The sequence below is a fragment of the Panthera onca genome, chromosome A3 (genome assembly GCF_046562875.1).
Source record: "Panthera onca isolate mPanOnc1 chromosome A3, mPanOnc1 haplotype 2, whole genome shotgun sequence".
Classification (NCBI taxonomy): Eukaryota; Metazoa; Chordata; class Mammalia; order Carnivora; family Felidae; genus Panthera; species Panthera onca.
This window is the reverse complement of record NC_138341.1, coordinates 114,118,285-114,141,261: the sequence shown is the minus strand read 5'-3', so window position 1 is coordinate 114,141,261 and position 22,977 is coordinate 114,118,285. Positions and strand designations below refer to the sequence as shown.

At 45.7% G+C, this 22,977-nt stretch overlaps 1 protein-coding gene across 9 annotated transcripts in view; it reads left to right on the top strand.

Moving 5' to 3' along the window:
• The window catches only part of COMMD7 (COMM domain containing 7), an 89,610-nt gene that overhangs the window by 8,996 nt on the left and 57,637 nt on the right, over window positions 1-22,977 (top strand). For 4 of the 9 annotated variants that reach the window (XR_009604919.3, XM_060615249.3, XM_060615227.3 and 1 more), the window contains exons 4-8: window positions 7,562-7,618; window positions 7,704-7,741; window positions 8,383-8,473; window positions 8,784-8,833; window positions 9,184-9,259. Coding sequence is in view for 7 of the 9 variants with exons in the window: in XM_060615249.3 (XP_060471232.3) it covers window positions 7,562-7,618; window positions 7,704-7,741; window positions 8,383-8,473; window positions 8,784-8,833; window positions 9,184-9,259 (312 nt within the window). In the remaining 2 variants the exon portion in view is untranslated. Of the gene's footprint in view, window positions 1-923; window positions 1,024-7,561; window positions 7,619-7,703; window positions 7,742-8,382; window positions 8,474-8,783; window positions 8,834-9,183; window positions 9,260-9,777; window positions 10,524-22,977 lie in introns of those variants that run through there. The other 5 variants (XM_060615291.3, XM_060615284.3, XR_009604924.3 and 2 more) reach the window with 4 other exon arrangements.

Genomic DNA, 22,977 nt, shown 5'->3' with positions numbered 1-22,977 from the left:
TGTGACATTTTCTCATCCTCTGTGTGTGTGGTTCTCGCATTTTTTGCTCTCGTGGCGGGTTAAAGGCACGTGAACCGAAGGCTGTAGGAGAATGTGCGGTCTTTTGTAACGCGGGCATACTTTTTTCACTGCACACCTACAACAGTGCGGAGCTGTTGGAGAGTCAGAAGGGAAAGATCCCCTTTGACCCTCATGCTGCTCTTGTCTGCAGACACCATCGCAATTTAATTTTGCTGTGTATCCTTTTATATTTTCACACGCGTGTGCATTCATGTTCTGTTTGCCGTAAATGGTGGTAAACCATAAAAGTGCTCGTGCAGCTTGTATTTTGTCATACCTGTTACGTCATGGGGACCTGTCCATGTGAACCTCATTCTTCTCAGGGCTGTATGTGCCGTGGACTGGATGTATCTTTTAGCCATCTGTCTCCTGCGGCCGGACATTTTAGTTCTAGCCCTTCACTCTTAGAAACAGTGCCGTGGTGAACATCCTTAGGACATTGTGCCCTCCCGAGTGTGAGTGTTAGGATAGCTGCCCGGCATGCAGATCTTCTTTCTCGTTCTCTAGCCTACATCTGTGGGAGTGGGTTTGTTTGCAGGTGGGGACCTGTCCACCCAACAGCTGTTGTGGACACTGATTTTTCAGCAGACCTCTGTCTTCTGGCGTCCCTGCCTCCCTCCTTTGCTGTCTTCCTTAGCTCTGCTCCCCATGCCCCTCAGCCCTGTCAGACTGCCTTCACCCCTCCCCAGCCCGGGAACTCCCACCAGAAAGCCTTCCTAAACCACTTCAGTCTGCAGTGACCTCCCTTCCTCTCAGCTCCCGAGAGATGGTATTTATCTACAGTTACCATTTTGGGCCACAATCACTTACAGTTTTCTATTGTTCATGCTGTTTTACATGTGTCTGTTTTGTGGCTTCGACAGAGAGCTTGTTCTTTGAAGTCAGAGGAAGATCTCGTACTTCTTTCCTGAGCCAAGGTTACAAGTAAAGTGATGACATGAAGCGATGCTCAGTATATGCTGCGTGAGTTGAACTGAACTTGGGGGATCCTGTCACCTCCCAGGGGATGTCGGGCGTACGTTTTTCAGGCAAGATTGGTTGTCATTGTTTACAGCAGATCATTTTCTATAGGTGCAGAGAACCCCAAGGAACTCAGCATACCAATCAAGAGATGGGCTTTGCAGTCTCACGTGGATTTGAGGGTCGATCACATCACCTATGTAGCTATTCAGCCTTGGGCAAATCAGCCTCAGTTTCACATCTGAAAAATGGAACGATAAGAGCAGTTTATGGTGGTGGCATTAGGAACGAATGAGTTAATATATGCAAAGCACTTAATTCGGTGCTTGCTAAGCTTCGCTTTATGTATTGTAGTTGGTTTCGGTCCTATGACTCCTCAGACTATGAGGACTGAGCAGCTGAGAGAGTGTGACTTATAAGTCACTTGTCCTTTTCCTCAGCCCGGAATAAGTTCTTAGTCCTTCGTGCCTTCTTGTGGCAGTGGCGTCTCCAACGGGGCTCTTCCATCCCAGGTTCCAGCCTGGCCTGGAGTACGGTCTGCAGCACAGCGGGGGTCACGCTGCACCTCTGAACTGTTTGCTTCACATGATGACATCTGTAGCCCTCAGAGTGGCGTTCAAGGCCTTTCCCAATCTCATCTGAAATACAAGGGCCTCGAGGTCCTCACCTCCTTCCTCATCCCGGGCCTGCCTTGCAGTAAGACCTCCTTGTTAGAGCTGGAGGAGCCTCAACCCTCCAGATCAGTTGTCCCCAACTTGGTGTTTTCATCCAGAAAAGGCTTATGTGGTCAGCTAGAAGCAGGAAATACTGTCCCCTCCCACTCCCCCAGCCTTGGAACCTTGAAGAGACACACACATTAACATATCTTGGGCTCTGAAAAGTCCTGCAATAAAGAAACCTGCTTATCCGGTATCTGAGAAACAGTTAACCATGAAACCCTCCTTCTCCTTCTCCTCCTCCTCTCCTCCTCCTCCTCCTCCTCTCCTCCTCCTCCTCCTCCTCTCCTCCTCCTCCTCCTCCTCCTCCTCCTCCTCCTCCTCCTCCTTCTCCTCCTTGTAGGGGGAGGGTCAAGTAAAACCTTTTTGTAAAGGCTGATCTGGTGTAATCTTTGTCTTGTAGATAGAGACAGAGCCCTAGAGAGAAGTGACTTGCTTAGGATCTTACAGTAGAAAAGCTGGGGCTACTACCTCCCTTGGTTGGTGTAAAGCCCAGTGGTTTGTGTGTGTGTGTTTTAATGTTTTTCTTTTACTAACTAGTGTGTAATTCTTAAAAAAACACCTGACTTCAGGGACACCTGGTTGGCTCAGTCGGTTAGGTGTCTGACTTCAGCGCAGGTCATGACTTTGCAGTTTGTGAGTTGGAGCCCATGGAGCGTCGGGCTCCGTGCTGACAGCTCAGAGCCTGGAGCCTGCTTTGGATTCTGTGTCTCCCTCTCTCTGCCCCTTGCCCGCTCACGCTCTGTCTCTCTCTCTCAAAAATAAATGAACATTATAAAAAATTTTATTTTTTTTTATTTTTTATTTTAAAACATTTTTTTTTTAACGTTTATTTATTTTTGAGACAGAGAGAGAGCGAGCATGAACGGGGGAGGGTCAGAGAGAGAGGGAGACACAGAATCCGAAACAGGCTCCAGGCTCTGAGCGGTCAGCACAGAGCCTGACGCGGGGCTCGAACTCACGGACCGCGAGATCATGACCTGAGCTGAAGTCGGCCGCTTAACCGACTGAGCCACCCAGGCGCCCCAAAAAAATTTTTAAAAAAACACCTGACTTCAATAGTTACCAGCCCATAGCCAGACTGTTTCATGTACAACCCGTCCACTTCTCACTGCTCTCCACACTGGATTCTTTTAAAGCAACTCTCAGGTCATATCATTTCATTACTGAATACCTAATTACCATCTCTAAAAAATAAATTTTTTTTCCCCTTATCAAACCACAGTGCCATTACCTAAAATTAAAATATGCAGTCAGTGTTCTAGTGTCCCCATTGTCTCACACATTTTATTTGTCTGTAGTTGGTTGCTTTCGTCAGGATCCAGGGAAGGCCCCACATTGCATTTGGTTGCTGGATGTCCCCTCATATGCTTACTTGTCACCATGGCTACTTAACAGCTTTGAGATCTTGAGCCAAGTTACTGAACCTCTCTGAAAATCTGTTTTCTGAAGAAAACAGAGCTCCTAATAGTAGCTCATATATCATTATATGAATAAAGATAATAACTGTAAAATCCTTCAGTAAGCGGTGGCTGCACTGTTGCTAATATTATGATTGTTGTTATCATTACGAGTTGTCTCCCAGACACAGGGAGCTCCCAGATTACAGATTACTTGGCTGTAGGGCTACTACTGAAGGCTGGTTTTATTTTTTTATTAAAAAAAATTTTTTTTTACTTTTTTTGTTTTTTACTTTATTTATTTATTTATTTTTAATTTTTTTTTGACATTTATTTATTTTTGAGACAGAGAGAGACAGAGCATGAACGGGGGAGGGGCAGAGAGAGAGGGAGACACAGAATCGGAAGCAGGCTCCAGGCTCTGAGCCATCAGCCCAGAGCCCGACGCGGGGCTCGAACTCACAGACCGCGAGATCGTGACCTGAGCTGAAGTCGGACGCTCAACCGACGGAGCCACCCAGGCGCCCCTGTTTTTTACTTTTATTTTAAAATTTTTGAGAGACAAGAGCATGAATGGGGAAGGAGCAGAGAGAGAGGGAGACACAGAACTTGAAGCAGGCTCCAGGCTCTGAGCTGTCGACACAGAGCCTGATGCGGGGCTCGAACTCACAGACCACGAGATCATGACCTGGGCTGAAGTCAGACATTTAACCGACTGAGCCACCCAGGTGCCCCTATTAAGAAAAAAATTTTTAATGTTTACTTATTTTTGAGAGAGACACACAGTGTGGATGGGGGAGGGACAGAGAGAGAGGGAGATACAGAATCTGAAGCAGCCTCCAGGCTCTGAGCTGTCAGCACAGAGCCCAATGCAGGGCTCGAACCCACGAACTGTGAGATGGTGACCTGAGCCAAAGTCAGATGCGCAACTGACTGGGCCACCCAGGCACCCCAAAGCCTGGTCTTATTTTAATACGTAGCAAGATATGTGGCCCTTGTGGACACTCAGTAACTGGTTTTTTTTAGGAAAAGTTGATAACTCCCCTTCATTTGTCCCAAAGGAGTTCTTTCTGGCTGGGCAAAAATAGAGTAATCAACAATGAACAATAGTCACGAATGGTATTAAACAGCTGCAGAACTAAGTTCCCCAGGACTCCCAACCTCACTTCCCTCTATTACTTCTTTCTATGGCACTTTTTAGTCATATTCTATATGGCTTTCTTACTTGTTACATTATTGTTGTGGTCTTTCTCTTCCTTATAGAATGTAAGCCTCACGACCGCAGACATTGATGTTTGCCAGCATCTAGCATCGTGCTGGCACTAGTAGGTGCTCAGTAAATGCATGCACAGTGACTATGACTTCTGTCCTTCCGTGAGCTTCAGGGAAGTGGATTCAGCTGGTCAGCCTTCAGGGTCAGTGATGGCTCACTGAATGTGGCTTACCGTCATCTCCCATCTGCTTCCTTCTCCTGGAGTTTTAACCAAGGCTTAGTTCTTTTCCTTGAGTTTCCTTTATTACACAGAATAAGCCTATGTAGATTTTTGGCTAGTAGAACAATTCGCTAATTTCCCAACTGTTTCCTGGCAAAACTGAAACCGTCCCCCTGGACATACACTTCTGTGTTGTCCCCCATACTGTTTGATGGCAATAAGGGTTTACCAAGGCAACTGTTCCAGTGACAATTGGTGCTCAAGGATTTTATAAACCATCTCAGATGGTTATATGTGTGGGTTTTTTAATGTTTATTTTTGAAAGCGAGAAAGAGTGTGAATGGGGGAAGGGAAGAGAGAGAGGGAGACACAGAATCCGAAGCAGCCTCCAAGCTCTGGACACAGAGCCCGACGTGGGGCTTGAACTCATGAACTGTGAGATCATGACCTTGAGGCGAAGTCGGACGCTTAACCGACTGAGCCACCCAGGCGCCCCTGGTTAGATGTGTTTAAAGATGGACATTCTCAGATTTCCCCAAGTGGGATGTTCTGGGGACTCCAGCTCTGGATTTACAGTTTTCTTTCTGTCTGACATAAAGTCAAGGCTTCAGGCCTGTCTTGTGCTTAGGACAAAGGTATCACCAAAGGAGAAAGCTGAAAAAGAAGTTAAGAGCTATAGTCAACAATTCTGTTATTATAAACTTCAAAATAGCTCAGAGGCTAGATCTTAGAGTTTCTAACCACAGAAGGGAAGTGATAATTATGTGATGTGATAGAGGTATTAGCTAATGCTACAGTGGCAGTCATATTGCCATATATGAATGTATCAAATCAACAGATTGTACACCTTTAACTTACACAACGTTATAGGTCAATTATATCTTAATAAAAAGAAAGGAAGATTAATTAAGGGCTTGAGGCCTAGCATGATGCAAATATATATGTGTGTGTGTATGTGTGTGTGTATACGCACACATGTATATATTTTTTAAGATTTCTTTTTTTTATTTAAATTTTTTTGAATGTTTATTTTGAGAGAGAGAGAGAGAGAGCACATGCAGGGAAGGAGCAGAGAGAGAGGGAGAGAATCGCAAGCAGGCTCTGAGCTGTCAGCGCAGAGCCCGATGCAGGGCCCCATCTCATGAACTGGAAAATCATGACCCGAGCGGAAACCATGAGTCAGATGCTTAACCCACTGAGCAGCCACCCAGGCGCCCCGCAAATACATTTTTAAAGTACGACGTGGGCCACAACAGTGGGCACAACGGACCAAGTCTTTAGTCTCATCAAACAGGCATTCTAGTGGAAAAATTGACAGTAAATATGTAACATGAAACTGGGTGGTTATAAATGCAATGCTTTGAAAAGCGTAGCAGTAGGAGGGTGCCAGTGAAGAGCGGCTCCGCCTGAAATGGAGGGGGGATGTTCAGGGAGAGGCTGTAATGACTGTGTGCAGATTTGAGGAGGAGTGTCCCCAGCAGAGGGAACTGCAAAGGCAAATGCCAGGAGGTAGGAACCTGCCTGGCATGTTGTAGAAAAAGCTGAGTAAGCAAGGGAGAGAAGAGCTTAGGGGTTCTAGAGGTGGCCAGCCGCTGCCACACGTGTATTTCAGTGTACTTTCAGGAGTGTATCTGTTGGGTGACTTCTTGGCAGTGCAGTTGTTGACTATGTGCCTTTGCCAGATTTTCTCCCCCAAAGCTTAATCTTTCTGATCTTTAGTTTTCCTGGTAAATTAAAGGCTTCGATAGCAATCCCCCACTTCAGAGTACTTTGGGATCATCAAGCAAAATATTGGATTTGAGCTAGGTATACACTAAGGGGCTGTACATGTGGTAGTTATGAATTAATTGAATTGGCTAGGAAGTGGCCTTTTTCTAGGGCCTTTATGGCCAGGGTTTCCTGGTGTCTTGCCTTTTTTATTTCCCTATGGCTTCCTTGCTCAGTCTGATTTTGACGATAAAAGATTTCCTCCCTTTGTTTACATGGTTTATTTTGCTGCGGACAGGCTTTAGGATTGTTTTTCTGGAGTGAGATGGGAGTGGGGGTTGGGTTTAGGGTATTACTTCAGGGCCCTCCCTGGATGGTGGTGGATATCTTCTTATTCTTTAATTAGTCATCTTCTGGAAGACTAAGAAGTGGAAAATTTTAAAGTGGTTTCCAAATTGTGACTCTAGGCTGTAGTCTGAGGTTAAACACTGAGAAGCCCAGGTTGCTGGCGACACTTTGTTTTCAGGAATTGGAGCTCGCAAGCAGAACAAAGCAGCCCCCACAGGGGAGTGATCGCAGGGCTTGTGAGGAGCTTTGCCCGGCCCCTCTGGAAGTAACTTGTGAATCATAGAGGCCAACTGTTTAGTCCATCTTGGTTTACGTCCTGAAAGCAGGTTCTTTCTCTATGGCAGCGCTGGCCAGTGCAACTATCTAGGTAGACGAAGATGGTCTCTGATCTGTGCTGTCCAGTACCGTGGCCACTGGACCCATGTGGCTGTCGAGGACTCAGAACAGCTAGTGCAACTGAGGAACAGAATTTTAAATTTTGTTTAGTTTTAATTAATTAAAACCTAAGAGGGTGCTGGGAGAAAGAAAGAAAGAAACTTTAAATAGCCACACATCTTTATGGTTACGTATTGCCCAGCGCAGTTCTAGGCTGTTGCCCTTACGCCCAGCCTGACGTCGAGCTCCCCGATGTTGCTCCAGGAATCTGAGGCCTTACTCTTGCCTCTGATCAGGGACCCCCAGCCCCAAGTCCATAAAGTCCTTTCTGTTGTCTCTTAGTTTCCTTCGTACTTTCTGGAGGGGTGAACACCCCTGTTGTACAATAAATAGAACGTGCTGTCACGTTCTCCAGTCGTTTCCTTTCTGCATCTTCTCCGCAGCTGGGTTGAGATCTTCCTGGAACCGGCCACGTCTTTGTGTATCCCTTTTGTCCGTTGATGCCTACTGCCAATTGATTACTGATTTGTCCTTTTTAACTGCTTTCTCCCCTGTTTCCCAGGTGCCTTGAAGAAGAGTCTCACAGCTGATCAGGTCCGGGCTGATTTCATAACTCTGGGTAGGTCATCACCGAGGGAGGTTGCTCAGGGTGACAGGCCCAGTGGCTCTTTATGATGTTAAAATCTCCTTCTCTTCTCTTATAGGTCTTAGTGAGGAGAAAGCCACTTACTTTTCTGAAAAGGTATCATAATTCCTCTTAATCAAGGTTAATTAAGATTGTTTGCTTTTATTTCATGAATAGAAACAAATGAGAAATGCCGACTAAGGAGAAACCACTCATCATTATGTGTCATTTCCCCAGCTTACTGGTTTTCATTTGATTTCATGCAAATAACATACATACAACATTTAAACGGCACTATTTGGTGCATCTCTAATTTTTTGCCTCTGATTTGTCTGACTTTAATTGTCATACAGTTTTTGTTCCAATTTGGAACAAATCTTGGAATGAAAGAAAACATTTAGGGGCACCTGGGTGGCTCAGTTGGTTGAGTTTCCGACTTTAGCTCAGGTCATGATCTCGTGGTTCGTGAGTTCGAGCCCTGTGTCGGCTCTCTCCTGTCAGCATGGAGCCTGCTTTGGATCCTCTGTCCCCCTCTGCCTCTCAAAAGTAAATAAAACATTAAAAGAAGAAAAACATTTATATCGTCTTCTGCCCCTCTTTGCTTCCCACATCCCCCAGATCTGTGCCTATAGGCCAGGCCCTTAGTTCTGCATTCTTCGCCTTGTCTGTATAAATAAATACATTGCCGTGCTGGGGGCAGAATGAAGAAGGGGGATTTTCCCCATTGTTATGACTTTGGCTTTTTGCTTTTGTTTCAGTGGAAGCAGAATGCCCCCACCCTTGCTCGATGGGCCATAGGACAGACTCTGATGATTAACCAGCTTATAGATATGGAGTGGAAATTTGGAGGTAACTAGTTAGAGCCAGTCCTGGGTCATTTGGGGGATGTAGGGCGGGGGTGCAGAGGCTTTCAGATAGCTTCCAGGGGGAGGACAGGTCCTCAGTCCTCAAAGACGATTGGGGCCAGCAGCGGCTGCTCTGTATTGCCATTGGGGAGCTGTTTCTATCCATGGCTCTCAGTAAGTTGACTTCCTGAAGAGCACATTTTGCTGTCCTCATACTCGTCCCCACACGGCTTCTGCTGGACAGCCTGCAAGATTGGGGTGTTCAGAGTCCGTTGTCAACCCATCACTTATTACTTTTCTCTCTTGTGTCACAGTGACATCCGGGAGCAGTGAACTGGAAAAAGTGGGAAGTATTTTTTTACAAGTAAGTTTCCTGATCTGTGAAAATGGGTAGATTTTTGACTTGGTTGATAATTATAAAATCGACATTGGATTTTTTTTAATACCCAATTTGGATGTGGAGGTCCTGTGTATCTCCGAGCAGTATTGTCAGCCAAAAATGTGGCCACTGACACACCTACTCTCGGATTAATAGGATCCTGACATTGTTCTTAAAAGCTCGATTGTTCTGTAATCATGCAAATTGTTAGAAGTTTCAGTGATAGACGCCCAGACCGCTCCGTCTGACTCTCAAGTCCGAAGCTGGATGCTTTGATATTTAAGTGGAAGGATTTCAAGAATTTCTTTGCCCAGTTGTCATCATTTTAATTTCAGCTTTTTATTTCTTCTTTTTTTAATCAGTTAAAGTTGGTGGTTAAGAAAGGAAATCAAACTGAAAACTTGTACATAGGTGAGTCCAAATTCCCATTTGAGCCTTTTCACTTTTCCCGCGTTCTCTTCAGTCTGTGGGCTCGTGAAGCACCACAAATCATTTCTTCTAGCACAAAGTCATAACCAAGCTGTGGAGTAGCCATTCCGCTGCCTCTCCTCTCGTAAATAATAAGCCGTCGGCAGGTTGGAGACCCCACAGTTGAAGGGCCTCTTTGAAAAAGGGAAAGCGCAGGGAGAAGGGACGGCAAGACTGAAGAGCAAGCAGCCTTGCGTCAGAAGTCGCGTTGAGCGTCCTAATGCCCTTTCATCTCTTTGTGCTGTGGAGTTAGGCCGCTTTTAAATTCTGTATGGAGCTGAGAGAACCCTTCTCTGTTCAAGGCTCTCAGTTCTTTATTATGGTCAATTACCCATCAAGAGCTGCTTAGATGTACTAAGTCAAAAAAGAAACAGAAAAAACTCTTTGGGTGGAAATTCGTTTTCTCAGATGATTCTGTGGAGTTGGAAACATGTACCTGAAGCTGAATTTTCTCTCCCCAGAATTAACCTTGCCCCAGTTCTACAGCTTCCTGCACGAGATGGAGCGGGTCAGAGCCAGCATGGAGTGTTTCAGCTGATGTCTGGCCCCCTTCCCTGCCCCCTCCCCTTCCATGGGTGGCTGCTCTGAGAGGCGCCTCACCCACAGGCCTGTGGGGTGCTGATAACAGCCCTGCTTGCTTCTCGGGAGCCCAGGTGCAAAGGTTTCTGGAAAACAACAGGATTAAGTACTTAAAGAGCCCTACACGATTACTCTGTGAATCCTTTGTGAAGGGAACCTCCAGCACCTATATCTCCCAGGACACTTTTTAGGTATTCAGACAGGCTATTGCTTCTCAGATTCAGGGGAGGAAATAAGTTGTCACTTCCCCATCAAAGTTTCAGAGTAAACAGATGGTGCCATCACTCAAGATGCCCGCTGATCACCCTCCCCTCCAAAAAGCAAGGGCTTATTTATGGCTGAGGAAGAGGCGGACTCGATGGCTGACACACGTGGGGAGCCCCAGCAATCTGTGCGCACCCTGCCTCGGTGGTGGTGGCGGTGGTGGTGGTGCATGGCTAATCAGTTTTGAACGGGGCACCTGTGTATAAATACTTGCTTCGTCTGCTCAGAAAAGAACCGAGGCCAACCTCTGTCCTCGTTTCGGGTTGTGCCCTGTTGTGTTGTAATGAGGCTATTTTAGCTTGTTTTGGTTCAGGCTGACCTTCTCTGTTGGTTAGATGTTGAATAAAAAAGGTTCTGAAGAAAAGGTGTGAATCCAGTTGTCTCTGTGCATGGATGAAAGAGTCATCTGCCTCGCAGAACACTGTTGCTCTAATCTGCAACGTTTATTTTCCCAGTTTTAGGGAAGGCCCTGCGTCTTCTGTGAAACTGTTGTCCAAAGTTGGAATCTGTAAGAGCAGTTCAGGGGAGATTCAGGTTAAAAACATTACAAAGATCGTAGCGTATGAATGCTTTGTGTTCCCCTGACTCTGGGCTCCCACCTCGTATGTGATTTCTCCCCTCCTGCCTCATCCCTTCTTGGGAATTTTTTTAAATTGAGCATAGATGATACATGGCCGTGATCGTGTAGTGGTTAGTACTCTGCGTTGTGAGTAGATCATACGTGCCCGTGGTTCAGAAGGTACATTGTGAAGTAGTTTGTGCCTCACGCCCATTCCCTAGTTCCCTGTTGCCTTTCCCCAGAGGTAACCACTGTTACAGTTTATTCTGTGCCCTTCTGGACTCTTTTCTTGCGTTTGCAAATACACAGGCATAGGGTCTGATTTTCTTCCCACACAAGTGGGAAGTACACACGGCATCCTGCGTCTTGCTTTTTTTTCTACTTACCCTGGAAATCGTTCCACATCAGAACAGAGAGAGCAGTCCTCTGTAACAAGTGCACCATGTTTCTTCACATGGATGATTTATTTAACCGGTTTCCTGCTGGTAGGTGTTTAGGTTGGTTCCATTCTTTTTCTCATATTAATGATGCTGCATCTGAATATTTTTATAGGTATGTCATTTTGCATGTGTGGAAGCGTATTTATAAGGTAAACAAATGGGTGTGGAATTGCTGGGTCAAAGAATATGTGCATTTATCAAAGAGTATGAAAATGAATAAAACAAAAAGTTCTTCTGCCTTATCCCATTTACTCAGTTTCCCTACTACTCTCCTCCAACAGATAATCCCTGCTGTTAGTTTCTTTTTTGTTTTTAATTTTTTTAATGTTTTATTTTATTTTTGAGAGAGAAAGAGAGAACACGAACGAGTTGGGGAGGGGCAGAGAGAGAGGGAGACACAGAATCTGAAGCAGGCTCTGAGCTGTCAGCGCAGAGCCATGAGATCGTGATCTAAGCCGATGTCAGACATCAATTTAACCAGCTGAGCCACCCAGGCGCCCCATGCTGTTAGTTTCTTAAGTGTCCTTCCAGAGGGTTTTTCCCCAACATATAACCAATGAGAATTTAAATGTTTACTCTTTTTGTTTTATATACAGATGATTATACACTGTATGTACTATCCTTAATATATCTTGGAGAACTTTCCATGTCAGTATATAAAGTGCATTCTTTCCTGTGGCTGTAGCATATTCACAGAACCGTAGACAGACAGATTGATTGACTTTCAAGGATTGGCTCACATGATTGTGGAGATTTGGTAAAGCCTGCAGGATAGGGGTATCTGGGTGGCTCAGTTGGAAGAGCATGAGACCCTTGACCTTGGGGTCGTGAGTTCGAGCCCCACATTAGGTGTAGAGATTACTAGAAAAATAAATAAACTTTAAAAATATATAAAGTAAAAAATAAAATCTGCGGGATAGGCTGGAAGAATTTCTTCTTGCTGGGGGAGGCAGGGATATCCGTCTTTTTTTTTTTATTTCTTTTTTTAATGTTTATTTATTTTTGAGAGAGAGCATGAGCAGATGAGGGGCAGAGAGAGAGGGAGACAGAATTTGAAGCAGGGTCCAGGCTCTGAGCTGTAAACACAGAGCCCGATGCAGGGCTCAAACCCACAAACCACAAGATCATGACCTGAGCCAAAGTCACGCTGTACCTACTGAGCAACCCAGGCACCCCTGGGGAATCAGTCTTTGTTCTATTAAGGCCTTCAACTGATTGGATGAGGCCCACCCACACTATGGAGGAGAATCTGCTTTACTCTCATATAAAAGTCCACCAATTTAAATGTTAATCTCATAAAAAAATAAAAAAAAAACAGTTTCACAGAAACATTCAGAATAATGTTTGACCAAATATTTGGCCCTAGCAGGCCAGCCAAGTTAATACATAAAATTAACCATTACGGTGCCAAACTGACATATAGAGATTGTTCCAATGTATGCAAGATTACCAAATTAATCTTACAATACCAAAGAAGGGCAAATTGGTGCCTTTGGACAATGTCCAAATGTGTCTGTGAGATTTCTGGGGGCCTCATATGCCTGAAACCATGAAAATCTAACGTAAAAAGAATTCACAGAATGTCAGAACAGGAAGACACCCTAAATATACATACAATCTAGTTAAATCCACTCATATTTACAAATGGGGAAGTGGAGTCCTAGAGACTGAAACTGGTCACTGGCTAAAGGTGAGCCCTGTGAGCCATGGGTGTCCTGCTTAGTTCAGAAATGCAATCCTGAGAGACGTGAAGGGGATTCAGCCTGGCAAGTGCTGGTCTCAGTCAGGATACTCCGTAACGGTTGCACCCAGCTGGCCACTGGACAGATTCTGACCAAGGAGCTCCTTGGCCCTGCCCAATTCAAGCCTTCCGGCCCCACCTGGATCGCAACAGTGGCTTCCTGATGGCCCCACCCCAGGCTTCAACCTCACAGCTTCTGCTATCTGGCCTGTTTCCTGTGTGAGCATTCTTGTGGGCAAGTCTCATGTCAGTAGACAGATCCAAATGCTCGTGACTCTGCATGGTATCCAGGGGAAAGTCCAAACTCCTTAGCACACCAACCCCCCACAGTCTGGTCCCGCCTATATCTTCCACCCCTCCATCCCCCTTGCCTCCTGGCACGTGTCCTGTAGAGGAGTGTCTGGTCTACCAGCCTACTGACAGCTGACAAGCCATGAAGCCATCTGCCTCTTTTCCCCTTGGGCCCACAGTGCTTGCCAATGCTTCGAGATGTAGCATCCAGGGCACTTCAGAGGGCCTCCTCTGACGTCTCCGGGCCATAATAAGGAGAACTCTGGTCTCCGCCAACACTTCCACTACAGGGGGCACCTGGGTGGCTCGGTTGGGCATCTGGCTCTTGATTTCAGCTTGGGCTCTGCGATTCTCTCTCTCCCTGTCTCTGAAACCCCCCACCCCCATAAATAAGTTGACATTAAAAAAATACTTCCCCGGGGTGCCTGGGTGGCTCAGTTGGTTGGGCGTCCGACTTCGGCTCGGGTCATGATCTCACAGTCCGTGAGTTCGAGCCCCGTGTCGGGCTCTGTGCTGATGGCTCAGAGCCTGGAGCCTGTTTCAGATTCTGTGTCTCCCTCTCTCTCTGACCCTCCCCCATTCATGCTCTGTCTCTCTCTGTCTCAAAAATAAATAAACATAAAAAGAATTTAAAAAAAAATACTTTGCCTAGGGGCGCCTGGGTTACTCAGTCTGTTGAGTGTCTGACTTCGGCTCGGGTCATGATCTCGCGGTTCGTGAGTTCGAGCCCCGCGTCAGGCCCTGTGCTGACAGCTCAGAGCCTGGAGCCTGTTTCAGATTCTGTGTCTCCCTCAGGCCAGCTCCTAACCTCTCAGAACTTTAGTTTCCACATTTGTGAAACAGGTATAGTTCTCGCCTCACAGGGTTATCGGGTGGCTCATAATGCCTGCCCAACTAACGGTGAGCTCTTCATTATCAACTTATTGTAATTATTTGTTTCCAGGATTCTCTTCCCCACTAGCCTGTGAGCTCCTTGATAAGACTTGTTTTTCGGCTCAGGAACCCTAACACTTGGCATCCCAACCCCCACCTGGTCACAGGTCCTGTTGTCAGTCGAAATGAAATGAGGCTGTGTGCAGATCCTCTGTGGCAGGACTGTTAAACAGGCCTGGCTTGATCATTGGTTAGTTTTAACACAGATCATAGATAAGTCTTAGTACAAGGCAACCTGCCCCTCTTCCAAGGGCCTTCTTCCAGGAGCCGTTGAACACCTTGCTCCATGATCCCACCAACGTTCTTGGAGCGCCTCCTGTGGGCCAGGGCTCCCCTGGTCCCTGTGGACAATAAGCTGTCTACACCGGTAACTAGCAGTTTGTCTTTTCAGTGCCTCTAGTTCTATGCAAGAGGAGGTTATATCCTCACTCCCAATTGTTCTAGTGCAGATTTCATTATGAACCCCAGGAGCTCCTCCAGTCACTTTATCGATTGGAATTTCATTCCAAATATCATCTATCGAATCAGGGGCATTGATCAGAGGGCCTGTAGACTGTTAGGTAGAGATTCTGCTGCAGTGCTGGGGCCTCTGAGCAGGGTCTTTCTTACTGTTAGCACTTCATCTTTGCATTGATTCACTCTTGTTCCTATTCTGCTTAAAAATCTGCTATCCGTTCACCTAGTCTTTGGTTACAGATTCTTCTTATTTTATATCTTATTTACTTTTGGAGCACAGCGTTTCTTAAGACGGCACTAGTCAGGCCAAAAGATCAATCAGCAATACCTGTCTTCTTTCCCTGGAGGAAAAAGGACTGCCCTGGTTGGGGTGGAGGAAACATTCACTGTTCAGTTCTGACACAGAATTAATTTTACTCTGGTGATTTAAAAAAGAAAAAAACAAACAAACAAACAAAAAAACCCAAAACGTGATGACAAGGAAAATCCCCAAACAGTTCAAGTGGTCAGCTGCTCCACTGTGGGACCAGCTGCCTCACACACGAGCATTTGCTGGGGTGTCAAAATGACCTTTCGAAAAGGCAGATAGCCGAACAACACATATCTTCCTGAAACATATTTGGTCTTTTCTGGATTGTATTTTTTTTTACATTTGTTATATTTCACAAAGATATTTCAGAACTGTGAAAAGCATTACGGATAATGTCTGATGGATGATACCTTGTATTTGGATGGCACTATAGTTTTTTGGTTTTTTTGAGGGAAGTCAGATTTGTTAAGGCATAACTCGTGTAATACAATTCACTTTTTTTAAGTATACAGCTTAATGAGTTTTTTTTTTAATGTTTTTTAAATTTACTTTTGAGAGAGAGAGCACAAGCAAGGGAGGGGCAGAGAGAGAAGAGGACAGATGATTTGAAGCAGGCTCTACACTGACAACAGTGAACCTGATGTGGGACTCGAACTCACAAACCATGAGATCATGACCTGAGCCGAAGTAGGATGCTCAACTGACTGAGCCACTGAGGTGCACCCAGCTCAATGAGTAGGTGTATGTAGTCATGTAACTATTACCACAATCAAGATACAGAATATTTCCATCACCCCAAAAAGTTCCCTCCTATTCTTTATAGGCAATCCTCTCCTCTTACCCCCAGTTCTGGTAACCACTGACCTGATTGCTGTCCCTATAGTTTCACCTTTTCCAGAATGTAAGTGGAATCATTCAATATGCACCCTTTTGTGCCCAGTTTCTTCCACTTCGCATGCTTTTCAGATTCATCTATGTTATTGACACATCAGTAGTTTATTCCTTTTTATGCCTGGCTTACATTCCATGGTATGGATACACCTCAGGTGTTTTGTTTGGTTTTTATCTATTTACTGCTAACCAATGGAATGGGTTGTTCCCTGCATTGGTGATTATGAATAAAGAACAGTAATATAGTTTTTTCAGCATTCATTCTTTCACATCCATCATCTTCTGAAGCTCAGGACACCCTCAGAGTTGGGAGTTGTTACATCAGGTAGGAGAAAAAGGACACACCAAGGGTTGTGCTTACATGGGGTCACCGGGCAATATTTGGAGCCTTGGTCATCCAACTCCCAAATAGAAAGGGTTTTTGTTTGTTTTTTATTGAGAGATAATCCACATTCCATAAAATTCTATAAAATTGGAAAGGTATTAACAGAATTACGTAAACTAGGAAGTATTATACAATCTAATCCCCACTGAAACATCTCCAAGAATATTTTATTTCTTATTCTGTGCTAAGACAGGAAGAATCTCAAAACATCATTTAAAAAAAAACTCGAGAGAGAGTGTGCAAGCAGGGGAGACAGGCAGAGAGAGAGAGAGAGAGAGAGAGAGAGAATCTCAAGCAGGTCCACACTCAGCGTGGAGCCCGGACACAGGACTTGATCCCAAGACCCTGACATCATGACCCGAGCCAAAATCAAGAGTTGGACATTCAACTGACTGAGCTACCCCAGGCACCCTAAACCATTTTTTGATCCAGATTGGGTTCTTTTTGAATCATGAGTGATCCAATGATGACTTAAAGGTAGTAGTCTAAAAATAAACATTTGTAATAGCAACTAATTGAGAGCAATCTAGTATTAGGTAATCGGAGATTTGTTGTATACATTACATATAGGTATAGAATGGGATAGCATGCAGCCACTGAAGCTGATACTGAAGAAGACAGTGTGTGAAAGGGATCATGGTCATGGTGTATAGGCAAAAAAAAAAATCAGGTTGTCAAAACAGGTCAAAGCGAACCCACTCTTGTAAAAAATGTTTACATAGATATGTAATTTTTAATTTAAAAATAATTTTAATTAATTTTAATTTTTTCTTTTGCTTATCTGTAATTTCTAAATTTTTCAATATAAGCATATGATTCATTTATAGAGATAATACATGAAAGGTGCACAATCAAAAGTTCAAACAGAACTGAAAATGATGAAAAGTGAAAACAACCTCCTTCCCTGCCCCTCAGATTGCTAAGAACAGCTATTATTTTTGTAAAAACTTTTTCAACCAAAACAGTTGAACTTCCTCCACACCAACGACCTGAATTATTTCTGTCCCTAACATTTCTGCCCTGTCCCTAAAAAGGCCATGATGTGGCTGATGTGGGCCCATAACCTGGGAGTCCATTCTTCTAGCTGGTGGCCCCACTTCTCTCCCACAGCCCCTCTGGAGCCAGCTCTGTACTGTGTCTTTTCATTCTTGTGCCCCTAGATCCAGCCCTGAGCATCTTGACGGTATATTTAATTCAGAAAAACTTTCAGGTATCTCTACTCTTATAAAATCAAGAAGGAAATAAGGAAGGGAGGGAAAGAGAAAAGGAGAAAAAGGAGTAGAGGAAGAGAGGGGCGCCTGGGTGGCTCAGTCCGTTAAGCCTCTGACTTGATTTCAGCTCTGGTCATGATCTCGAGGTTCATGGGCTCAAGCCCCAAGTCAGGTTTCTTGTAGGCCTCCTTGGGATTCTCTCTCTCCCTCTCTCTCTCTGTCTGTGCTCCTCCCTTGAGCCCATTCGAGCATGCACACTCAGTCTCAAAATAAACAAACAAACAAACAAACAAACAAAAACGACAAAGAAGCTTTAGTCCTTAGTCCTCGCCTCCCAGAACTTGCATGACTTTTAATGCTTCCCGCTGATGTGGCAGAATGAGTTTGAGCTTTGGAATCAGACTTGGGTTCAAATTTGCCTCTTACCAGCTGTGTTCCTGGATACGCTTGTTCCATGAGAATACGTTGGCCACCTGATGTGCACCAGCTCAGATGCTAAGCTGCATGTGACTTTGAAGAGGTTCGCCTCACCACTGTGCACCTTTGGGTTCATCTGTAGAATTGAGTGGCTGCCTTATATACAGTGTGGTTGTAAGGACCGACGGAGGTGGCCTCTGCCCGGTGCAAAGCCCAGGGTCTGCTCCAGAGGGGTTGGTGCATTGTCACTGCTGTCACCCATCTTTGGGTTGTTGGTAAAGAGAAAAAGGGAAATACAATCATTGGTACTGGGTAACTGCACCCCTTCCCTAAAATTTTCACCCCAGGACTGAAGGAATGGTTAGACCTGTGGTTCTCAAAGTGTGGTCCCTAGACCAATAGCATCAGCATTCCCTGGAAACTTGCTAGAAATACAAATTCTTCTGCCCCCGCTCTAGACCTACGGAGTCAGGAACTCCGGGGTGGGACCCAGTCATCAGTGTTTTAACCAAGCCTCTGAGGGTGATTGTGGTATACGCTCCAATCTGAGAACTCCTGTATTACATACACCATCCCCTGCCTTTGAGAGACCCCTGAACACGTCTTTAATAAACACAGAATATGACCAGGCCAAGGGGGACTCTGCTAAGATTCTACCTCTGACAGAGATGCCTCTGAAGCATGGGTTGAGGAGCCTTGAAATTTAGAGACATCCCTTAAAACGCGTTGGCTTCCCCCAGGAGCACTTCATGATGAACTCACCCTTGAATTTAGTAAAGAGTTTCATCTAGTGGATTAGGTTGTTCTTCAATTTTTTTTTTTTTCATCCTGCTGTACAAAACGGCAGGTTTGAGACTTGTGGAGTGCTTTGTCTGGATATCAGAGAGAAGGGAAGACAGATTCTTCCCGTTATACTTTTTTTTTTTTTTAAGTTTATTTGTTTTTGAGAGAGAGAGAGAGCGAGAGGGCATACACACAGGGGACGGGCAGGGAGAGAGAGGGAGACCCAGAGTCTGAAGCAGCCTCTGAAGCACAGAGCCCGACATGGGGCCTGAACCCACAAACCATGAGATCATGACCTGAGCCAAAGTCAGATGCTTAACTGAGCCACCCAGGCACCCCCTGTTATACTCTTATATGTTCCCTTCAATCAATGGTTTTTTGAGCTGTTTGCTGTGTATATGGCAGCCCCAGTTTCAAAATTCTGCCCCCTTGTCCCTTTGGGAACCCTTAAGCTTGTGAGATCTTTTCCATAGGTTTTTGGTTTGGAAGTAATGGTCCCTGTAACCGTGTACGAGGCATGGTGCTGGTGTGGCAGGGGAGGTTGGGGGGGGGGGGGGGGGGCGCAGAGTGAATTAGGATATCTAGCTTCTCATCATCAAGGAACTTGAAATCAAGTTCAAGAAACTCAGGCAACACACCGGAAATGGTAAATCTGTGTGGACAGGCTGTGCACGGTGGACAAGGAAGAGCACCGGCCGGGGAGGAGAGGGGGTGAGTGGTTGTGGAGGCCTCACTGCAGGCTGGTCCAGAGTCAGGAGCTGTCGCTTTGCCCTGACAGGCTGAAAGAGGGGGAGTGCCAGGGCCACACGTTCCCTTCTCATGGCCCAGTGTGTTGAGGAAGATCAAGAAGCTGCCTCTGGCCTCTTCGAGAGACCATTTACCTACTGTTGACTAAATAAAGGCTTACAGAGGCTTATAGAATAAGGCGGCTTTCACATCAAAGGGCTCTTACAAAACAGCTTGGTGATGAGTTAAGTACAAATGAATCAGAAACAGATGGACTCAATTTCCTAGAAAATACCCCTGGGCTTCAACAAGAAGAGGAAAAGTGCTCAGCCAAAGGCATTGTGGGTTTTTGCTGATCCTAAAATATGCTGAACGATTTCGCCGGAAACAGAGCCAAGATGTCGGGACTCTGTCAGGCTCTAAGTCACTGGGAACTCCAGGCTGGGATCCTGCCAGCACATCACCTGATTCCCAGCAGCCCCTCACCTGCTCTCCCCAGTGGCCTGGAAGGGGACCCTGTCGACTGGGTGTATGAGGGCTGGACAGAGCGCCAGTGAGACCTTCCTCTTTCCTGCCTCAGTTCCAGCTATAAAATGCAGGAGTTAATTTAGATGATCTCTAAAGGCCTTTTCAGTATGAGTGTTCCATGAGTAATAATAACAATAATAATTGCCAACATTTACTGAATGATTCTTTATGCCAGGCACTACCTAAAGTGCTTTATATACATTGGCTTGTTCCACTGCTTTTGAATAACCCTGACTTAGAACTATAATGATCTCTATTGTACAGATGAGGAAACTGAGGTTCAGAGAGATTAAATAGCTTGCCCAAAGACCCACAGCTGGTATATGGTAGAGTCTGGAGTTTAACCGAGTGACAAAGTAAACAGTAATTCCTAGACTGTCAATTTATAGATTTCCATTCTTGTGGCAATCTTCTAGTCCTTGAGTTGGTACAGAATAGTCTCCTCTCTGCCCTGCCTGAGGCTCTGTGTCCTTTTGGGAGTCTTTTGAACCTGGCCACAGTAACCTGAAACCACATCTGGTCCGTGCTTACCCTCTGCTCCCCCAGACCACTACCTGCCTGGGCTCAATACTTGGGATGCCCAGCTTTGTTCTTAGGGACAGTGCCTCCAGGGCAGTGTCACAGATGCCCACTGGAGGAAGAGTGCAGGGCATACCCAGGAGCCCCAGAGGGGCATGTCTGACTCAGACTGGGGAGAGGTACCAGCAGGATCTGGGCAAGCAGGAAAGGTGGGGTGATGGTACTGCTGAGGGAACGGTGTTGCCTTTGCAGGGAGGTGACAGATGTGACAGAGACCCAGGGTTGACATAAGATAGTAAAGGACTAGATCCTAGCAGGCCAGCCTTAGGACTTGGTCCTGAAGGGAGTCACAGCCAGGTGTTTCTCAGAAGAGTGACAGGAGCATCGTGTCCTGCCTTCTGGTCTGGCCCTCCTCCTAGCTGTCTCCCAGCCCGAGTGGGAGTGAAGGCCTCAAGGGCAGGGGACGTGTCCAGCACAGCCCATAGTAAGTGTTCAGTGTTGCCAAGAGTGCTGGTGACAGAAGTTGGGTGGCCTTGACCCTGAACATCCACTTCCCACAAGATGATCCAGGTCCTCTGACTTGGGTCAGCTGGAGTAATCTAGAAAACGAGGATCTAGGCAGTGGTTCTTAACTCTGGCTGCACCACAGAATCACCTGGAGAATGTTTGAAAACACCAATGTCAGGTCCCTGGCCCTTGAGTCAGGATCTCTGGCAGCAGAGGGGCCTGGCATCAATGTTTTCAGAAGCTCCTCAGGTCCCTTGGTGTGCATCAGAATCCCCCAGGGCCTTTGCTTCGCCCCATTCCAGACTTGTGAGATTAGCATGGGATGGGGGCACGGTTGGGGCATCTGCATTTTTAATAGGCTCCCTGGGTAATTCTCATGTATACACAATGTTCAGAACACTTGATCCTATCATTTGGATGTACAGTAGAACCTTGGTTTGCAAACATAATTCATTCTGGAAACATGCTTCTAATCCAAAACACTTGTATGTCGAAGTGAATTTCCGCATAGGAAATAATGGAAACTCAGAGGATTCGTTCCACAGCCCCAAAATATTCATATAAAAATGATTACAATAATGTAATATAATGCAAAATAACAAAGAAAATACAAAATATAAAGAAAAGTAAATAGGGGCGCTTGGGTGGCTCGGTCGGTTGAGTGTCCGACTTCGGCTCAGGTCATGATCTCACGGCTCGTGAGTTCGAGCCCCGCATCAGGCTCTGTGCTGACAGCTCAGAGCTCGGGGCCTGCTTCGGATTCTATGTCTCCCTTTCTCTCTGCTCCTCCCCGGCTCATGCTCTGTCTCTCTCTCCTTCAAAAATAAATTAAAACATTTAAAAAAAAGAAAAGTAAATAAATTAACTTGCACTGACCTTTGAAAACCTTCGTGGCTGGTGTGAGAGAGACAAGAGAGAGGAGGGTTGTTTTGTAGGACCACTTTCACTATCACTAATGGATATTGACTACAGTACAGTATTAATAAACTCTGTCATATATTGTAATTAACATAACTGGCAATAAGGCAGCAGAGGAAGGGGTCTCTATCTGCAGGCAGCTTGACCTAGAATGAATCAAAACATCCCTAAGTTTACTCTTGTTTGGAAAAGCAAAGGACTGTCCGCAGGTGCTTCAAAGTGACAAAAAATACGCCAGTGCCAGTTGTGGGCACCTGTGGGCACCAATGTTCTGAAACATGACTGATTTCCGCCAAACACCATGGCCTGAGACTGAGCATCTGAGCATGGGAGACGTCACTCACAGTCCGAGCAGGGGAGCATTACCCACAAACCTGCAAAGAGAGAGAGAGAACCATTGGCTCAGTCGTCATCATGTGACATCTGGTGCCACGTCGTACTCATATTGCAAGACATCGCTCGTTTATCAAGTTAAAATTTATTAGAAATGTTGGCTCGTCTTGTGGAACACTCGCAGAACCAAGTTCTTCACAATCCAAGGTTTTTACTGTATTTGCTTTGCCTTCTGACATAGGTCTGGGTCCTAGTGGGTGCTCGTAAATGCTGATTAGAGATTGATCAGAGGGGGACCCAGACAAGCTCGAAACACCTGTCATGAAGCCATGGGTGTTTGATGACTCTGCCATGCTTGGGGCCACAGAGAAGGGGACGCCGGCAGTTTGTGGAGTGTCCTACAGAATGCTGTCTCACATCATCATCCACAGGGCGGGGTGCTCACCTGAGTGGGTGGAGCCCTGTGCCTGGGCTCCAGACTCTTGGCTCCACCCCCTCCTCCAGTGTCCTTCTGACCCCTCTCTCATGAATGTCAAATAAGAGCAATGAGGGGCACCTGGCTGGCTCGGTTGACAGTGCATGGACTCTTGATCTCGGGGGTTGTGAGTTCGAGCCCCGTGTTGGGTATAGAGTTGACTTAAATAAATACACTTAAAAAAATCGAGGTAAAAAAAAGTAAGAACAGTGAAAGGAATGGACATGTTCTGATCATTTGACTGGTCGACTTGGTGATATAGTCAGAGGACAGAGGGACTTGAGTGCCAGCCTGAGGGGTTCTGATCATATACGATAAGTCCTTCAGTTACTTATATAATAAATATTTGCCAAGGGTCTGCTTTGCATCAGGCACGGAGACACCATTGTGAGCAA